Source organism: Sorghum bicolor, chromosome 3, assembly GCF_000003195.3.
Source record: "Sorghum bicolor cultivar BTx623 chromosome 3, Sorghum_bicolor_NCBIv3, whole genome shotgun sequence".
Classification (NCBI taxonomy): domain Eukaryota; kingdom Viridiplantae; phylum Streptophyta; class Magnoliopsida; order Poales; family Poaceae; genus Sorghum; species Sorghum bicolor.
In genome coordinates this window covers 8,573,571-8,592,884 of record NC_012872.2, presented here as the reverse complement: position 1 = coordinate 8,592,884, position 19,314 = coordinate 8,573,571, and the positions used below count along the sequence as shown (strand labels likewise).

Sequence of the window (19,314 nt, the reverse complement as noted above, 5' to 3'; positions counted from 1 at the left end):
AACGAATCTTTTGAGTCTAGTTAGTTCATGGTCAGACAATAATTATCAAATACAAACGAAAGTACTATATTAACCGAACTCAATTTTTTTTTCGAACTAAACAAGGCCACAAGCTTTGGACCATCTGTAGGACTGTGTGAAGTGTGAACTGCCTGCTTGAAACATATGGCCCTGCGGGTGCTGGCAGTCAAAGTGGATTGGAGTACTTATACCCCCCACCCCCACCCCAAAAAAACAAAGAGTTGGATTGGAGTAATGCTTTTGGTAGCAGAAAAAATTGGTCATCAATGACGCGGCTAACTGCACCTGCACCCCAACGATGATCACTAATACTATCTGTAAATTATTGAGATCAGATAGTTGCTGGCATCAATGAATGGGTTAAAACACAAAATATGAACTTGTGTATGAGGAACATGTGGACTATCCGTAAATTATTATGAAAAAGTAAAAAGGAAAGACAAAAAATTGCTACTATATTCTTGACTAATCGAATGATTATAAGAACACCTATTTGGAGACATCACATAAAAGCCGGGCAGAGAGTGTGAATCAACTTCGAACAGAGCAAAGCAGCACAAGGCCGTTCTGATTCCTCCCAAAACTTATGAATTCCGTTTGGATGGCAACCAGGATCGCAGCATATGGAAGTACAAATTCCCATACCATCCGAGATTAAAGACCAAACTCCAGAGCAACCTCGACAACAGCTAAAAGAGTTTAACAGAACTGAAGCAAAAAACTCTACAGGACTATTGCAAAAGGAATCTAAACAGCAGACACCGAATTAAGATCATCCATCAACAGCTTCATAACTGGCCGCCCACTTGCCATCTGGAACATCATGGTGTCAGCCAGAACCATCTCCACGCCATCGATCTGAGATCCCCAGTTTTCTCCATGATAGCTGCTCGTTTGTCCTCCGTGTAAAGTATACTCCAGTTTTGCTCCGTGCCAGAAATACTGTGATAGAGTATCTCCATACTCTTCCACTCCATCCTCTGAAAACAAAGATCATTCCTCAATTTCCATAAGCACCACAAGGTAGCAGAAGAGAATGCATTGATCACCCCATTTTTCTTATTACTAAGCCAATACTTTCCAACTGAATCAACAGAACTACCTAGCTGAACACCTAGTACATCAGATAGCATAGCCCACATCTGACTAGCCACCACACAACTAAAAGAATATTGAGCATCATCCAAGTACAACCGTGAATATAGATTTTCAGATTCTAGCTACCTGTAACACATTGGCGGTTCATCTTGTGGAATTAGTAACCTCATTCATTCTCTGAGATTGCACTCAACTCCGAGGACAAACGGAAAGTACCAGTTACGGAATTCTGCTCATCCCCACAGAAGAATGGCTCGGGAGGCATCTGAAGACCATCAACGCCAGCTTCAAGCATCCCAATGACCTCACTCATCGTTGGTCGATCATGTGATTTCATCTGAATGCACCATAACCCAACAACACACAGCTTCCTCTCCACCTCATGGATATCAAAAGCTTCGCAAATCTCGCCTACCTCTTGCCGAGTTAGATGATTATACACCCAAGCTGGGTAGTACATCTGGCTTCTCCTTTCTGCATGTTGGTCTAAGTTTCTTCGCCCCCCAGCCATCTCCAGCAATAGCATCCCGAAGCTGTAAACATCTGACTTGCATGAAACAACACCGAAATTACGGGATATCATCTCGGGAGCTATGTACCCGATAGTTCCCCATGCAGCGCTCACCGGCACAAAGCTGTTGTCCCTCGGGTACAATTTGGCTAGCCCGAAGTCGGCAACTTTAGGAGTGAAGTTATTGTCTAAAAGGATGTTGTGTGGTTTGATGTCAAAGTGCAGTATCTGCATTTCACATCCTTGGTGCAAGTAGTTGATTCCTCTGGCAATGCCTAAAGCTATTTCATTGAGCTTATCCCAGGAAAATCTTTGCTCAGAAGAAAAGATGTACTTATCAAGAGATCCACGAGGCATGTACTCATAGACGAGAGCCCTCTTCATTTCTTCTGAACAAAATCCCACGAGACGCACTACATTGACATGGTGGATACTTCCGATGGTGGACACTTCACTGATAAATTCGTCTCCATTGCACAATGAATTGCCCAACATTTTGACAGCAACATTGACATCACCTGGAAGCATGCCTTTGTACACGGATCCATAGCCTCCTTGGCCAAGCTTCTCTCTGAAGTGCCCTGTGATTGCAGTGATGTCGGTATAGGCATACCTTGTTGGGCTAAGAGCTTGTTGCATTTGGAGAAACTTCTCAACTGCATCAATAGATATCCTTGTTTTCCAGTATTTGTAGGCGAGGAAGGTCAATACAGCTAATGGTGCAAACACAAACCTCGATAGCATTCCAAACACTGCAGATAAAAGATTGCAGGATTAAGTAAGATGCATGCAAGGATGCAGCTATAATGATCTAAAATGATGAAATTCTCTCATTACCTATCACGAACTTCACAATGTCCACAGCAGATATCATGGCGACCACAGCCCAAAATAATTTAGTTCGGTATGAATAATCATTTACACATCTTAAGAAATGAAGGTCGATCCCAAAAGCGGTGGCAAAAGTCTGATCCACAATGCTTGAGTTAGATATTTTATCATTGTAGTAACTGCAGGTTTTGTCACAGCACATCAAACAGAATTAATTGGGGTGAGCACCGGAGCACCCCCAATAAAATTAAATTTTGAAAGGAAATTAAAACACAGAGAAATCAGCAGTTCACGGAGCTCATACTCACCCCTTTGCCTCTTTCAGGCATAAGTTAATGATCCAATGATATGTCCATCCACTGCTATAAGGAAAATCAACAGAAAAGCCATTCCTCATAAATTTTACAATATCTTCATAACTTGCATTATCTGGTCGCTTGACATGTCGACTGCCCAAAGGAATCATGGACAAGTATCTACATGACGGCTTGATGTATCCAACCATTGGGAAGAATGTGGTAGTGAAGACATAAACAAAAGAATTCTTCGTACTTCGGCAATTGACAGGCCTGTAAATACCACTACAGCAACTGCTGAACAAGGAAGTAACATCACTTAGCATCTCTGAACAAGTGATAAAGGCAGCCCAAGTTACTGTATCAGGATCCAGCAAGGTGCTGCCTTCGGATTGCAAACCATTTATATAGGGATGTTGGTTGCTCGCAGGAATGGGACAGCTGCTATTATCCAAATTGGCATCAACAACCCAGAAAGTAGAGTCAGTGTAGGAGATGTTAGTCACAAAGTATCTTCCACTGTTGATGTGAATTATAGCCTTGCTATCAATGCAAACCAGCTCATACTCTGGAAAACCACAACCTTGTGGATCACCTTGCATACGGAAAGGAGATCGTATGTCTTGAAGATGCCCACAGGAGAAAGAAGGGCAAAAAGCTTGCCCTTCAGTGTTTGTTATAAGTGTGGAAACCATGGCTAATCCATGCAGGGAGAGAAGAAATGCATGAGAGCTAATCATTGAAGCTTAGCAAAGGCAAGATCAGACAAGAAAGTTGAAGCAAGAGTAAAGGAGGAGGTTAATTATCTGTGGCTCGACCAATACAGGAGGGAAGAGGAAGAGAAGTCAAGCCTGGCATCCTATCTGTTAGTCAAGCTGATGCACACGATGCAAGGAAGAAAATTTAGATTTTTCCACCTACGTAATGTGTAAATCGTGTCAATATTTTATGATCATAGAAGATTTATCAACGACTTTCTTCTATAATTACAAGGGAACTCACTTTTGCAGGCATATATCGTATCTTTGCCTTATACCTTCATTCGTTGAAAACATGCTTCAACCTCTGCTCATCTCAGTTCTCCTTGAGTTTTTCCTTTTTCCTTCCTAGATGTAAGGAACTCATGTTGCTGAGGCAACTTACAGTTATATGAGTTGGCCGGCCGATGCTTTGGGATGAGTCCTTTTGCAGCCCACCAAAGCTCCAGCTTTCAATTGGCTTCCTAATTTGTCTAACATGGTTGTCTTGTCAAATAAGTAGTAAATGTGGGATAAGTACAAGTCTGACGCTTTACTTATCTACACAGGTGGGTGGTAGTGGTAGATAGAAAATATCAAGGTGTATGAGATAAGTCCCAACTAGGCAAAATAGAACTATATGTTGACTAATCCATTCCAGTCAATGGCTGTAGCGTGGAAAGGATGACTATAGTGCAGCACTACACAAGAAATATCCAAGAAAGCCCACTTCACCAAGACGCAAAGCTAGAATTCTTCCACCACAGTTGTGGGACCATCACGACAAACAATTGAGGGTCATTGATTCCAACAAGTTTCTAAATCTTGTAGGTGCAACCTTGCTTTGCCTGCTGGCTGCTGGCATTCTTCTGCCACACAAATGTCTAATTTGTTTGCTGTAGCTTTGGTGCTCTCATCTCTCTACTATGGAATCACCATGGCCACCGCAAGCAGTGATGAAAGCTTCTTCCAAAAGTGCCTAGCATCCAGTTGCAGCGAAGGAGGACCAGAGATCCGATTTCCATTCCGCCTTGTAACCAGCCCTCTATCATGTGGTGCACCTGGTATGGAGTTAGTGTGCTCGAAAGCAGATACCATCCTGGTTCACCCAAATCTTGGCTTATGCAAGGTAATTGCCATCGAGTATAGTGTCGGTACTATAATCATTGTCCCACTTGCAGAATCCAAGTGCCCTTTTCAGAAGATCATCTCCACCAATCTATCAACCGATGTATATAGACCTTATGGGGAACGTGCAACCTTAGTGAGTTGTTCAGCAGAGTTCATACCAAGTGATAAGGCCAACATTGCCGGTCCCATCTTTTGCCTTAACAATACTAGCCAGTTCACTTACTTGGTATCTTCTTTTCAATCAATGGATTTTCTTCCATTGGACTGCATGGTTCTTTCAAATAGCATTTCAGTACCTTACCGTTCTATAAACATGGACTTCAACGAAACTGTAAAACGAACCATTGCATTTGGTGAGACAATGTTAAGATGGTCAGTTCCTAACATTACCAATGTTTGCCAAAACTGTGAAGATGAAGGAAGGCTCTGTGGATTTAAGTCAGAAACTAGGCAAGCATTCTGTAAGAGTAAGAAACAAAGTAAGTTTCTAAATCACTCATGCAACAATGAACTTATCTCAAACAGCATTTTATATGTTATGATATTACTTATTGCAATTCTATGTTGATTTTGGCATGACAATCCATGGGTTAAGTAGCACACAGTTACATGTCCTGTGTGCATAACAATTTTTTTGTTACACAGAACTTTAATGATTCAAGTAAATTGGTTTTAGTATTACTCTCCAAAGTTGTCATTACTCAATTAATAAATGTGCATAGCTAGTGGCAGAAGAGTGCTTTCCAGAAACAGCACCTCACTGCAAGACTTCCACCACTGTTGAGTGCTCTTTCACAATATACTTCTGAATGCAACAACAGTGACATTCTCAACTCAGACGTCTCCACATTTAGAGACCATCTCTTGCTCTAATAAACAATTAAATTAATATAGTTCTTTATAAAAAATAGTACAATATTCATATTGCTCTCACCATGTATGATGCCTGAATATGCTATGCACTAGTATTAAGATGGAAGTGAGGAACATGCACTTAGCACTAATTTTCTTGTTCACTGGACATAAGCTGTCCTAAACTTTTGCGTAGACTGCTTGGGTTTCTTAATCAGCACGGTGTACAGCAATTTACCTTTGTTTAGTTAGTAATGCCCCGTTTGGGTTGCCCTGTTAAAGTTTACCGCCCATCACATCGAATGTTTGGACACATGCATGGAGTACTAAATATAGACTATTTACGAAACTAAAAACACAACTGGAGAGTAATTTGAGAGACGAATCTTTTAAACCTAATTAGTCCATGATTGGATAATAATTGTCAAATAAGACAAAACTGCAGTACCTGTTAACCTTTAACACCCCAAACCAAACACCCCCTAAGATTCTGCCGAAAAGTTCCTTCTATATTAACAGAAATGGTGCACAGTATCATGCCCGTTCGTTAAAAAAAAAAGATTGTGCCTAAAAGAAAGCCTTGATAGAATCTAATGCACCTCTTTCCTCCATGCAGGTTCACATCTCAAAGTCATTGCAGGTATGTGGTTTAATGCTCTTTTGAGTTCTTTTTTATTTCTTACAACAAAACTACAGCACTCTCAAAGTCCCATTCACAAAACATATGAATAATGGATTTCTATCTGGCAGACTGATTTTGTTCAACTTGTTTGTTCAGTAACGACACCAGTAGCCACACTTCTGGTTATTTCAGCAATGGCAGCTGCTGCATTATATCTCGCCCTGAAATCTAAATATGATGAAGAGATACACATGAAAGTCGAAATGTTCCTGAAAACCTACAGCACGTCAAAACCAACAAGATACACGTTCTCTGAAGTTAAGAAGATAACAAGACGGTTCAATAACATACTTGGCCAAGGTGGATTTGGAAGCGTATACAAAGGTGAGCTATCCAATGGAGTGCCTGTGGCAGTCAAAATGTTGGAGAACTCAACAGGAGAAGGAGAAGAATTCATCAACGAAGTTGCAACCATTGGAACGATCCACCATGACAATGTCGTTCGGCTTCTAGGTTTCTGCTCTGAAAGATCAAGGCGTGCTCTAATCTATGAATTTATGCCTAATGCATCGCTAGAGAAATATATATTCTCACAAGAATCTGACAGTAGTGGCCAAGAACATTTGACACCTAATAAGATGCTAGAAATAGCAACAGGAATTGCCAGAGGAATCGAGTACCTGCACCAAGGTTGCAATCAGCGCATACTCCATTTCGACATCAAGCCTTCCAACATTTTACTAGACTACAATTTTAAGCCAAAGATTTCAGATTTTGGACTCGCGAAGCTGTGCGCAAGGGATCAGAGCATTGTCACGCTGACTGCAGCAAGAGGCACAATGGGCTACATTGCACCAGAATTATATTCTCGGAACTTTGGGACAGTATCATACAAGTCAGACGTTTACAGCTTTGGCATGGTGGTACTGGAAATGATGAGTGGAAAGAGGAGGAGCATATACCCAGAGACCGAGAACCAAAATGATATTTACATTCCCGAGTGGATATATGAGAAAATAGTCACCGGGCAAGAACTGGAACTGGTCAGGGAAATGACACAAGGAGAGAAAGATATAATGAGGAAGCTGGCTATTGTAGCGCTGTGGTGCATTCAGTGGAACCCAGCAAATCGCCCGTCAATGACAAAAGTGGTGAACATGCTGACAGATAGCTTGCAGAGCCTAAAGATGCCCCCTAAACCATTTGTTTCATCCTTTGGCCAGCAAGCATGAAGCAAAAGGTAGAGACCACATCATAATCATTCAGATGTTTGTGTCTATCAGTTATTCAGTTATCGACATGTACCAGTGATGCCTTGTGTCTATCATATTTTTCGTATTATACCTTTTTTTCCCTGTAACCACTGGATTGCATACATTCAGATTCCTGGTTTAACCATGTTAATGGATATGTAATGACATTAGCAGAACACTGCATAAAAATCAGTAGCTGGAACGGTAGAAGTTACAGCTTACATTGAAATGCAGACAGGTTAATGTTCTTATGATTTATCTCCAATTGTGAGCATTGAGACGGATTGGTGGTCCTCAACGACGAGTTCCTGCCTAATGAACAAGCTGTCGGTAGCTACCCCTCCTTGCACGAGAAATTCAGGCAGATTAATGTTCAGGGAGGCTACTCACCTCTACCGAAGTACCAATGCCCGGAGGTCGAATGCCATGGATGCACTCGGCGTTCTAGAATGGCCGGTGAGGACGGATGGCGTGCCATGGGCGCCAGCATGCGAGAAATCGCAGTGGTCCGCTGGGAAGCCGAAGCCATTGGGCAGATCGCCGCCGCCGAAGTGGGCGTAGCACCGGTGGTGGTGGGAGGAAGGTGATGCGGAGACATCTCCTACCTCTCAGATCAGTCTGGGCTGCAGACTGCAGTGCACTGCATTGACGTGGGCTTTAGGGAGGCCGACCAGCTTCTAATCAGTAGGGCTCGGCCCATAGTCAAAGACAAGGACGGCATATATATTGCAGTTAGTCAAAGGCCAGAGTGGGCCGACTACGAACTGGAATGCTGCAAGCCTGCAACAGTGCACCACACGAATATTTTTACATTGCAGCTCAAAGAAAAAAAAAAGGCTAGCAGCTAGTGAGATCTCTTTCTTTTGCTCGCCAGATAATGCTTGGAAACAAAAATCAACCTTAGAAGCTGATTAGCTGAAATCAAAAGTCCCCAAGCGTCGACCGTCGATCTCCGGCCTGGGATTGAGCATGTACAGCACTGTCATGCATTCTTGCATGTCCCCATTTCGTAGGAAAAACCTGACTGCCTGAGCGTTAGGATCGCAGCCCGGCAGTGTACCGTACCTGCAATGGCCAATGACGCACAGAATCGAGAGGCTCTCGGGCTGCGCTGCGGATCACAATCACAAAAGCATCTGGCCTGAAACGACGTCAAATGGATCGGAGCAGCATTTGAACTATTAGGCCTTGTGTTTAGTCACACACAAAATCCAAAAACTTTTCAAAATTTCTCATCACATCGAACCTTACGGTATATACATGGAGCATTAAATATAGATAAAAAATAATTAATTATACAGTTTATCTGTAATTTGCGAGACGAATCTTTTGAGTCTAATTAGTCCATGATTGCCTGTTGAAGAATAATTGTCAAATACAAACGAAAATGCTACAGTACTCAAATCAAAAAAGTTTTTGAATCTAAACAAAGCCTTAAAAACACAAATCTCTCTGCAATACATGTGGGTATAGAAAAACTTTGTGGATGAACATTTTTTTTAGAGAAAGGAGACATTCTTTTAATCTAGTTAGATGATAACAGTGCATATCCTAGTTCCCGATTTCTGAGGGAAAACCATACCCAACAACAGATATCTACATCACAATCCCAAAATTATGTGATGAATGAGACTTCTTGGCACAGAGCTGAATATAGTTAGCCTCTGAAAGGATTAGAGCAGCAGTTTAGGATTGAAAACAGTTCCATGGTCTACGGAAAAACAAATCCTCAATACATCCCAAACTGTAAAATAACTGATCATTTCTGTCACCAAGTTTGACCACTCATATTATTTAAAAATTTGTGTAAATTTTTTGTTGGTCGTGGCTTGGTTTATTAATAAAATTTCTTCAAAAATGACTTAAATTTAACTATGTTTGTATAATTTTTTTGAATAAAATAAGTGGCAAACTTGAGGTTAAAAAAGTTAAACGTCTTATAATTTGGAATGGAGGGGTAGTACTCAACAATTTGCATGTGAAGTAGTTTTGTGTATCTATGATTGATGATGAAACAAGTAAACAAGTTGAACAAGCAAGTTCCAGCCTTGTCAAACTGTTTCCAGTGGCATCTTCTATTTCTCTAGTCCAGTGTGCTACGTGGTTTGCTGTACACCGCTTGTTTACTCTATCTCCTTAGATTTTTCTTTTGCTTCCTCTCTGCCACAAGAAGCATGCTACCCAAAATGCAATCCAAGTAGCTCAATGCAAAACGCACAACACAAGATGAAAGTGCTGAGTTCTTCCAGGACTCTCCAGCTCCAGCCTATCTTGCTACTCCTACCAGTCGGCAACAGTACACCATCACCTTCAGCATCAGCAACCAATGCTCCTACACCATATGGCCAGCTGCTCTCTGAAATATATATATATATATATATATATATATATATATATATATATATATAGTAGTCGGCTTGCCTAGAGTGGCAAGTGATCTGAATTGTCCCTGAAAGGAATAGAGCATCAGTTTAGAGGATTGAAAAAAGTTACATCATCTGCTGACGTGGATGTGTTATAGGAGTAATTATTAATTAACATGGCAATAAACACTGATATTGGCATGATTTGCTTCACAATTTCATAACATTTTGCCGCTGAGGAACAAAATATTATTCAACAACTCGCATGTGCATATGACTAATGATGAAATAAGTAAAACTGTTTCCAATGGCGTCTGTGCTGATTAGCCAAAAAGGAAAAAAAAAAGTTTCCAATGGCGTCTTCTAGTTGTCCAGTGTGTTACGTTATTGACAGAGTATGCTTGAACGATTCAACACGCAAACGGTACACTATATTTGTTTATGCTGTTGCCTTCGAGTTTTCTTTTGCTTCTGCTATGCCACAGGATCCATGCTACAACCCAGAATCCAATCCAAGAAACAACGCATAACACAAGACAAGATGACAGTGCTGAGTTCTTCCAGGACTCTCCACCTCCTGCCTCTCTTCCTCCTCCTACCAATCGGCAGCGCCATCACCTTGAGCATCAGCAACCGATGCTCCAACACAATATGGCCAGCTGCTGTGCCAGGCGGCGGAAAGCAGCTCGACCCTGGGGAGTCCTGGACCCTCAACATGCCGGCCAGCACCACTACCGGGCGTGTGTGGCCGCGCACGAATTGCTCATTTGACAGCGCCGGCAACGGGTCGTGCCAGACAGGAGACTGTGGCGGCGTGCTGGCCTGCACAGGCTATGGTCAGCCGCCCTCTACTCTTGCTGAGTTCTCCATCGGAGGAGGTACAGATTTCTTTGACATCTCCCTTGTCGACGGCTTCAACGTGCCCATGGACTTCTTGCCGGTGCAAGAAAACACAGGGGCAGGGCAAGCGTGCAGCAGGGGGCCTCGCTGCGTAGGAAACATCACAGCCGAGTGCCCAAGTGATCTGAAGGCACCCGGTGGCTGTAACAGTGCGTGTACAGTGTTCAAACAAGACAAATACTGCTGCACAGGGAACAACACTAGCACTTGTGAACCCACTACCTACTCCGTGTTCTTCGTGCGGGGGTGCCCTGATGCATACAGCTATTCCAGGGATGATGACTCCAGTACAACCTTCACTTGCCCATCGGGCACCAACTACCAGATCGTCTTCTGTCCCCCAGTCGATATTTCAGCTTCGCCTCCGGCTACAAATCCTCCTACACCTAATGTTACTGGCCCAACACATACAAATCACTCATCCTTTACAACAAACAAAATTATTGGTATTGTTATAGGTTCCATAGGCAGTTTAATTGTACTCATTGTATCCATTGCATTCTGCGCCTATAAACTGAGAGCAAGGCAACACTGGGAGATGGAAGAAGGGGTTGAAGAGTTCAGGGAGCTGCCAGGAATGCCAATAAGGTTCACATTTCAGCAGCTACAAGAAGCAACAGACCAATTCAGATACAAGCTTGGGGAAGGAGGATTTGGGTCTGTTTTTGAGGGGCAATACAGTGAAGAAAAAATTGCGGTTAAACGTTTGGAGCGATCTGGTCAGGGTAAGAGAGAATTTTTAGCGGAGGTTCAGACAATTGGCAGCATTCATCACATCCATCTGGTCAGGCTGATAGGTTTCTGTGCAGAGAAATCACATAGGCTTTTGGTGTATGAGTATATGCCGAAAGGGTCCTTGGACAGGTGGATCTATTACTCACATGAGCATGATACTCCCTCTCTAGATTGGAAAACTAGACACCAAGTTATTACTCACATTGCGAAGGGTCTATCTTATCTACATGAGGAGTGCTCCAAGAGGATTGCTCACTTGGATGTCAAACCACAAAATATCCTGTTAGACGAAAACTTCAATGCTAAACTTTCTGATTTTGGGTTATCCAAGCTCATCGATCGGGATAAGAGCCAAGTGATCACAAGAATGAGAGGCACACCTGGGTATTTAGCTCCCGAGTGGTTGACATCCCAAATCACAGAAAAAGCGGATGTGTATAGCTTTGGCATTGTGGTTATGGAAATCATCAGCAGTAGAAAGAACCTTGACACTTCAAGATCCGAAGAGAGCATTCATCTTATTACCTTACTGGAAGAAAAGGTGAAGAGTGATCAGTTAGCAGATTTGGTTGACAAACACAGTGCTGACATGCAAGTACACAAGCAAGAAGTACTGGAGATGATGGAACTTGCAATGTGGTGTTTACAAATTGATTCTAAAAGAAGGCCTCAAATGTCTGAGGTCGTCAAAGTCTTGGAAGGTCACATGAGCATAGAAAGCAGAATTGATCATAACTTTGTCGCAACAAGTCAAATAATGTTTGGTACTGCTGGAAAAACAGGTTCCTCAGATCCACCTCAAGCCTCAGATTTATCAGGCCCCAGGTGACATGGGAGTAATTGTGAGAAGTTAGTGGCCTAGATTTTGTGCAGAAGATACGTATATCTAGGAAGGCTTATCTGTTGTATTTTATTTTTCAAGTTACTACAATCCGAAGGCCTTATAATATATATTGCTTTAGTTTTATTTGCATCATGTCACAACATAGTGAATGTAGGTTGATCTACATCAAACATCAGAGAAGAGCACAGTTTTGTTCTTTTCATTTGTTTCCCAATGTAATGCAGATATGTTTGAACTTTGAAGTTAAGATTTTTAAAAACGAATAGCACATTTGAAAATGCTAGTATGCACAGGCTAAAGAAAATTTCGAGTTGAGGGGTTCCCAATATACAAAATATTGTATAAGTGAACAAAAGAGTACACACTAGTCCACTAGACTAGTGTGTACTCTTTTGTTACTTATACAACATTTTGTAGTACATAAGTGTATCATATCTCCTAGTGGAGGAATATAGGTTGTCTTGTATGGGGTTTTCCTTTCCCCTTCTTTTTCTCTCTAATATAAAAGATGTGCAGCTGTCCTACATGTTCGAAAAAAAATGTGTGCCATATACATTAGTATATACTGTACTACATAAGTGTGTAATACTGTGTATTCTCCAAAGCATTTGCAGACCATGGATTTTCTACTTTCGAATGAAATTAGGAATCCTGTTTTAACTGTCCTTGCTGTTGTGTGTGTGCGTGTGTGTGTGTGTGTGCTGGGGGGGGGGTGTTATCTCCATTATTATTGCAACCTTCATTATCCGGGACGAATAACTCATATACGGAATAATTACACCTCATTGCTCAAGGCCTCAAGCCACGCAGAGTGAGCAATTGATAGGCAGAAGACACTAACCTTAATCAATGCAGAGAAGGCAGGCGGCGATGTTACGAGGAGGCTGTATGTACAGTACAGGGTGGTGGTACTGGTATCCGGTGAGAACCGACGGCGTACCGGGCGCGCGATGGGCAGCAACGATTCCCTAGTGGCATGCGTAACGGCGGCACATGCTAGGAGAGCAGCAGACCATCCCTTCAGATGGCCGCATCGGTCGGAGAGTCGGAGCACCGGGCACCGGCGCCGCCGAGATGCCCGACGCGGAGCGACGACGGCTGGATCCAAGAGGGTCTCCGCGCAGGCAGACTGGGCTGAGACACCCCAAAGTTGAGGTGGGCTGGGCACCCTTGAAATAACAAGTGGGCTGGAATGGCACATGCATGGATGGCCCAATAAGTAGCCCGCTAAAGCTCAGCCATTAGAGTGGGCCTATGTGAAGGCTGTGTTATTACCCTTTTTTTAGGGAAACAAAGAAGGCACACCTGGATATTTAGCTCCTGAGTGGTTGACATCGCAAATCATAGAAAAGGCTGATGTTTATAGCTTTGGCGTTGTGGTCATGGAAATCATCAGCGGTAGAAAGAACCTTGACACTTCAAAATCCGAAGAGAGCATCCATCTTATTACCTTACTGGAAGAAAAGGTGAAGAGTGATCAGTTAGTAGATTTGATTGACAAGAACAATGCTGACATGCAAGCACACAAGCAGAATGTAATTCAGGTGATGCAGCTAGCAATGTGGTGTTTGCAGATCGATTGCAAAAGAAGGCCTCAAATGTCTGAGGTGGCCAAAGTCCTGGAAGGTAGCATGGATGCAGAAACCAACATTGATCATAGCTTCGTCGCTACAAGTGCAGCAAGGTTTGGTGTTGCACAAAATATAGGTTTCTCGAGCTCAGCACATGCCTCAGATTTATCTGGACCCAGGTGAAAAGAAATAATTGTGTGTAGTTAGTAGCCTAGATTTACGAAGGAGATATGCATTGCTCCGAAAAGCCATACTTTCTCTTTCTGTATTTTGATTTTCATGTTACTACAACCTGAAGGCTCTACATGTATTGCATTAGTTTTACTTGCAGAATATCGGTGTTGCGAAGATACTTTGGTGCAAACCAGATCAGGAACTCATTATCGATAATATCATTGTTTTGTTTGGTTTTCTAATGTAAAACAAATCTGTTTCAAGTTCTTAAAGTTTCTTAAAATCAATTGCACATTTCAGAATGCTAATACTCACATGCTTAACGCAATTGGGGGTTGAGGGGTTCCCAATCTCCAGTCTGCTGAAGTAAGAAAAAAGTATATTTAACCACATCATTTTGCATAGTCCCTAAAGTTCTTTTTGAAAATCGCTGGCATCATTATGCCAGGCGTATATTAAAACAGGAGGCATATAGTCCCTAAAGTATTTGCACGCAATAGATTATCTACTAGGCTTAGCTTTCTTGTTTTAACCGTGTAATGCTTTGACCAGATTTTTTTTTCAATTTTTTGAGAGTGAATGCTTTCAACAAGATATGACAAGCATCTTACAAAATTCACAGTTCAGTAGTGCAGAAGTCGCTGCTTACTCTGGATTGCAGTTTTTGAGATTGAACTCCAATTACGAACCTTGACCGGGGCTACATATCCTAAACGAATTACTCCTGCACCACCGCACAAGCAGTTTGTTATGATTATCACCTCGTTGCTCAAGACATGCAGAGTGAGTGATAAGAAACAAGACAGACAAAAATCACCTCAACCAGTGCAGAGAAGGAGAGCGTCGAACGGTCGAAGGTGGGGACGGTCGAGAAGCCGACAAACAGAACCCTCCAGCGCCGCTGCCGCGGCATAGTGGGGGCTCGTGGGCGAAGCTTTTGGGCAGAAAATCCAGATCCCCGCAATCGTTGTCGCAGCCGGAGCACCGGCACTGCCGGGACGCATGTGCGGGTGCACTAGCGGAGCCGAGGAGGCATGGGAATCGGAATGGTTTCCGCGCAACATTCCGCTGTGGATTGGGTTCCCTTCCCTAAATAATAGGTGAGCGGCTAGTTGTGTGTGATGCAAGGGAGCTGCGAAGACTAAGAGGGGCTCGCGCCGTCGCGCGAGGTCAGACCGCCGTGCCACCGTCGCCGCGGCCGGTGAAACGCCGGGAAGCCTGCTGTGCGGTGCCAGGCCTGTGCCGCTGTGCGCAAGGGGATTGAGTTGCAGTTGCTACATCTCTGTATGGGCCGAACCGGGCCCATGGGCCATGGGGTGGCATTTCCTTGGCGCTCTCCGCCTCCAGCCCACAACGTGGCCTCGCGCCGCCGTCGCCGTTGCCGAAGCAGCCGCACCCCCGGCCCCCGACCGCTGACCGCCTCCGCTGATCACACCCCGCCGGCCGTGCGCTTGGTCCGCATCTTTTCTGTGCCCGTGCTACCTCTCGTTTGAGCCGTGCGCTGAACCGCACCACCGCTTGCCGCTGATTGTGGCCTCCGAACAACCTAGCAAGCCATAGACACCAGACTTAGCCGCCGGTGATATTGCCCAGCGTAATGCCCTTGTCCAATGTCCTTGTCACCGCCTCCCGAATGCCGAACCGGCACGGTGCTTTTCGCCACCGCCCTCTGCTCCGGTGAGGGCCTCCTACGGCAGTTCACAATGCCGTCCAGTTCTGCCTCCTACCTGGAACTGGAACCGAGGAAGGTAAATCCTCTCCTTTGCTTTTCTCAGTTTAGAGCAATTGTTGTCAAATTCACGCCAACACATTCACTCACATTGCAAAACTTGTGTAACCTTATACAGTCCTCATTGTTTAGATATGTGACATTTGGCCATTGGCCTATATCCTGATTCCTGACCCATCAAAAGGGCAAGGAGAACATTTTTACTGAAATGTGAAACTACTAGTAGCACACTGCAGAGATATGGAAAGGTGGAGAGAAATCATATTAACACGTTTTTGGTGATCACAGTCAAGAAATTGAAACGCTAAATCCGAACTCAATTTTGATGCAATATGTTTCTAGTTAATTGTATTACATGGTGAAACACTGACAACTCTTGCCTTAGGAGGCTAATGCACTGGAATTATAAAAAACACATGACATACTACTAGTGATAGGCATCAATATGTGTGCAACCATAGCTCCCAAATATATTTACGGCATAAGATGGCTTAAAGACGAGACAAACGGCTTAGGCGGTATCTGCAGATTCTGCAACCTTCCAGTTAACATGTTTACCACCTTTGTCATCGATGGCCGGTTCCTGGGATTCCACTGGATGCACCAAAGTGCAGCAATGGCCAGCTGCCTCACCATTTCTTTTTCATCTTCTGTTGTTTCCCTGTTAGTTACGAGGTCCTGCCCAATGCTTACTTGGTCATGGATCCACTCTGGGAAGTAGATCTCATTTTGGTTATCAATACTTGGATCTGAGTTCCTCTTTCCACTCACCATCTCTAGCACCAGCATGCCAAAGCTATAAACATCTGACTTGTATGATATGCCCCCAAAATTCCGTGAATATATTTCTGGTGCAATATAGCCCATTGTGCCCCTTGCTGCAGTCAATGTAACAATGCTCTGGTCCCTCGCACACTGTTTTGCAAGGCCAAAGTCTGAAATCTTTGGATTGAAGTTGTAGTCCAGTAAGATATTATGAGGCTTGATGTCAAAATGGAGGATGCGCTGGTTGCATCCTTGATGTAGGTACTCCATTCCTCGGGCAATACCTAAAGCAATAGCTAACATTTTGTTTGGTGCCAGAAGCCTTTGAGGAGAATTAAAATCAGATGAGAATATATATTTCTCCAGTGACTCATTTGGCATGAATTCATAAATAAGAGCTCTTCTTGTGCCTTCTGAGAAGAAGCCCAATAGACGTACAATGTTTGTATGATGGATTCTCCCGATGGTTGCGACTTCATTAATGAATTCTTCTCCCTCGCCTGTAGAGTTCTCTAGCATCTTGACTGCCACTGGTACTCCATTTGGCAGCTGACCTTTGTATACACTTCCAAATCCACCTTGGCCTAATTTTTCTTTGAACCGCCTCGCTATCTTCTTAACTTCAGAGAAAGTGTACCTTGTTGGTTTCGATGTTCCATGTGTCCGAAGAAACATTTCAACCTTTAAATGTATCTCTTCATTATACTTTGATTTCAGTGAAAGGTAAAGTGCAGTTGCCACCATTAGAGAAAGAACTATAAAACAGGCTACCGATGATGTTGCTGAAAAGAAAAAAAAACAGAAAATAGGAATTCAGTGTTAAATAGGATGACACTACTCAGTGTTATTGCCAGAACAGAATGTAAGAGTAGCCAGCAATACAGATTTGTGCGTGGTTGATAGCTTTATTCTTTTTTTTTTTGTTGTTTTTGTGATGAAAAGAAAGCCCCCCCCCCCCTCCCCCCCTCTCCTTTTGCAGCAGTACCTGCAATGACTTTGTGACGTAAACCTGCAAATCCAAAGAATAGAATCAGATACCAGTCACGGTTTACAGTATAAACAAAAAGGAACTTTACTATTTTGAATACAGTATGAAACAACACTGTTGCATTAGTGAGTAAGTGACGTTTAGCTATGTGAATATATGTGTTCCCCTCTGTTTTAACTTTTCACTCTTTCAAATTCACTTGTCCAGACCAAATCACCCCCCTCGTGGTCCTTGTGTGAACTTAGACCAGTTAGATAAGCTAACATATTTCCCACTTTGTCTGCTTAAGTTTGTTAGGTTTTGATTGCACTTGAGGACCTTGCTGAAGCTAGCGCTCCTATCAAAGTAATTTTGACATAATTCTTGTAAATTTCGAAATGATATTGCAATGTTATTTTGACATGAGCCAAGTGTAAATTGAAAACTGTGATTTTGAAAGTAAATAGTTATGTTTATTTTGAATAAGTAAATACTTAAAAACAGAGTGGAGCGTCTGCAGTTCTTCAGAATTCTATTCAATGGGAGATGATAAGGTACCTTTGTTGGAGTGTGGCCGAGGCATGCAGAATGTTTGATTCCTCTGAAAGCTGAATGCGCAGGGTTGACCCTGATTTTCACAATACCTGCAAAAACCCATAATGCTATCGCAATGTGCCCAACTGATTGTGATCTCAGAAGAACTGATCATTGCCTCTGCTGTTTGCTTGAATGTAATCAGTGTCCCATTGTATGGTTGTAAGAACGAGAATGGCATCGGTACCACTTTATTTGGTAGGACCTTGCAGTCCAACGGAAGCAGGAACATTTGTAGAAAATCATTCACCAAATATGTGAAGCGACCTGGTTTGCTAAGGCAAAGGAATGGGCCGGTAATTGAATCAGCAGCATCAGGATCCTCATAACTAAAATAAGAGTGGCTGCCGCTGCCACAGACGCCTGCACCTCCATACAAAGCACTAGCAGAACCACTTAGCGTGAATTCCCTTGAACAGTCTACTAACCTTCCAGGAAAGCGGCAGTGCAAGAAACATGGTGGGTAATCTAAAGCATGATCTTGAGCTGGTAGGTCTATTATCTTCTGGATCGGGCACTCAGAGAATTGCTGCTCTAGTAATGGGATGATCGTCATAAGGGAATTGTTGTAATCCAGGGCGGTTACTTTCGATGGCCCAAGAAATGGGTGCTGTAGGATGGTGTCTTGGCCAGAGCAGGTTAGGTTCATGTATGGTGTGGCACCGCATGAGGGTGATGAATTAGTAGATTGGAGCCGTAGCGGGAACCGGATCTCTGGCCCATCTTTGCTGCACCGGATGGGTGGACAATAGCTGAAGAAATCTCGGTCATCCCAAGCAGTGGCGATGTCGGTGCCATGGTTGAGAAGGCAGAGCAGGAGTGAAGCTATGGCGAGAAATCTACTCATCTCCATCTTGTGAAGCGGATGACTGGTGAACACCAAGGGAAAAGGCACTAGTACAATGCTCGGACGCTAGGCAGTAGGAGTTCAATTATAAACAACTAGGACTGATCCGGTAAGTGCTGGTATGACTAGCAGGTCGTCTTCCACGTAGAACATGTGTATTACCTTACCTGATAGTCATGTGCATTACTTTCGTTAATGATGGGGGTGGTCCTCCAAATAAATACTCGCGGTTCTTCGCTAATATAACTAAATAAACTAAATAAAAAAATAAGAAAAAAATTATATATTTAATTCATTTAGTTACATAGAGAAGAACCGCGGGTATCTATTTAGAGCACTATCCCCATCCTTAACTTTTGTGCCGGTAAGTATATACCTCCCAGCCATGTGCATCGTTTATAGTGTGCTAGTGGCTACGAAAATATTACTTGATAACAATTGGAACATGTGTATTGCTTTTTTCCATAGAGACA

General features: G+C 43.1%; 4 protein-coding genes and 1 long non-coding RNA gene across 9 annotated transcripts; 2 read left to right on the top strand and 3 right to left on the bottom strand.

Moving 5' to 3' along the window:
* LOC110433985 (rust resistance kinase Lr10-like) lies at positions 529-7,955 on the bottom strand. Of its 4 annotated transcripts, none has more exons than XM_021457346.1 (4): positions 7,743-7,955; positions 7,575-7,664; positions 2,468-2,597; positions 529-2,382 (listed from the first exon to the last, which is right to left on the bottom strand). In XM_021457346.1, exons 3-4 carry the CDS (start codon positions 2,502-2,504, stop codon positions 1,286-1,288), a joined length of 1,134 nt encoding a protein of 377 aa, XP_021313021.1. In that variant the 5' UTR covers positions 2,505-2,597; positions 7,575-7,664; positions 7,743-7,955; the 3' UTR covers positions 529-1,285. The 4 variants fall into 4 exon arrangements, with proteins under 4 accessions (XP_021313021.1, XP_021313018.1, XP_021313017.1 ...); XM_021457343.1 differs by lacking the exons at positions 7,575-7,664; positions 7,743-7,955 and adding an exon at positions 2,770-4,187 and having other exon boundaries at positions 529-1,001; positions 1,246-2,382; positions 2,468-2,640; XM_021457342.1 differs by lacking the exons at positions 7,575-7,664; positions 7,743-7,955 and adding exons at positions 2,770-3,674; positions 3,760-4,187 and having other exon boundaries at positions 2,468-2,640.
* LOC110433986 (rust resistance kinase Lr10-like) lies at positions 4,187-7,571 on the top strand. Its single transcript, XM_021457347.1, has 3 exons — positions 4,187-5,104; positions 6,094-6,117; positions 6,256-7,571. The coding sequence occupies exons 1-3, from the start codon at positions 4,375-4,377 to the stop codon at positions 7,329-7,331; spliced, it is 1,830 nt and encodes a 609-aa protein (XP_021313022.1). The 5' UTR covers positions 4,187-4,374; the 3' UTR covers positions 7,332-7,571.
* On the bottom strand, positions 9,272-15,151 carry LOC110433987. 2 transcript variants are annotated; one of them, XR_002451440.1, is made up of 5 exons: positions 14,757-15,151; positions 14,589-14,663; positions 13,500-13,648; positions 11,731-11,879; positions 9,272-9,801 (listed from the first exon to the last, which is right to left on the bottom strand). It is a non-coding gene; the product is annotated as an uncharacterized LOC110433987 (long non-coding RNA). The 2 variants fall into 2 exon arrangements; XR_002451441.1 differs by lacking the exons at positions 13,500-13,648; positions 14,589-14,663; positions 14,757-15,151 and adding an exon at positions 13,036-13,461.
* LOC8070445 (G-type lectin S-receptor-like serine/threonine-protein kinase At1g34300) lies at positions 10,188-14,115 on the top strand. The gene is made up of 2 exons (XM_002457444.2): positions 10,188-11,891; positions 13,661-14,115. Exons 1-2 carry the CDS (start codon positions 10,206-10,208, stop codon positions 13,946-13,948), a joined length of 1,974 nt encoding a protein of 657 aa, XP_002457489.2. The 5' UTR covers positions 10,188-10,205; the 3' UTR covers positions 13,949-14,115.
* LOC8070444 (rust resistance kinase Lr10) lies at positions 15,960-19,059 on the bottom strand. The gene is made up of 3 exons (XM_002455264.2): positions 17,959-19,059; positions 17,419-17,442; positions 15,960-17,215 (listed from the first exon to the last, which is right to left on the bottom strand). The coding sequence occupies exons 1-3, from the start codon at positions 18,845-18,847 to the stop codon at positions 16,143-16,145; spliced, it is 1,986 nt and encodes a 661-aa protein (XP_002455309.1). The 5' UTR covers positions 18,848-19,059; the 3' UTR covers positions 15,960-16,142.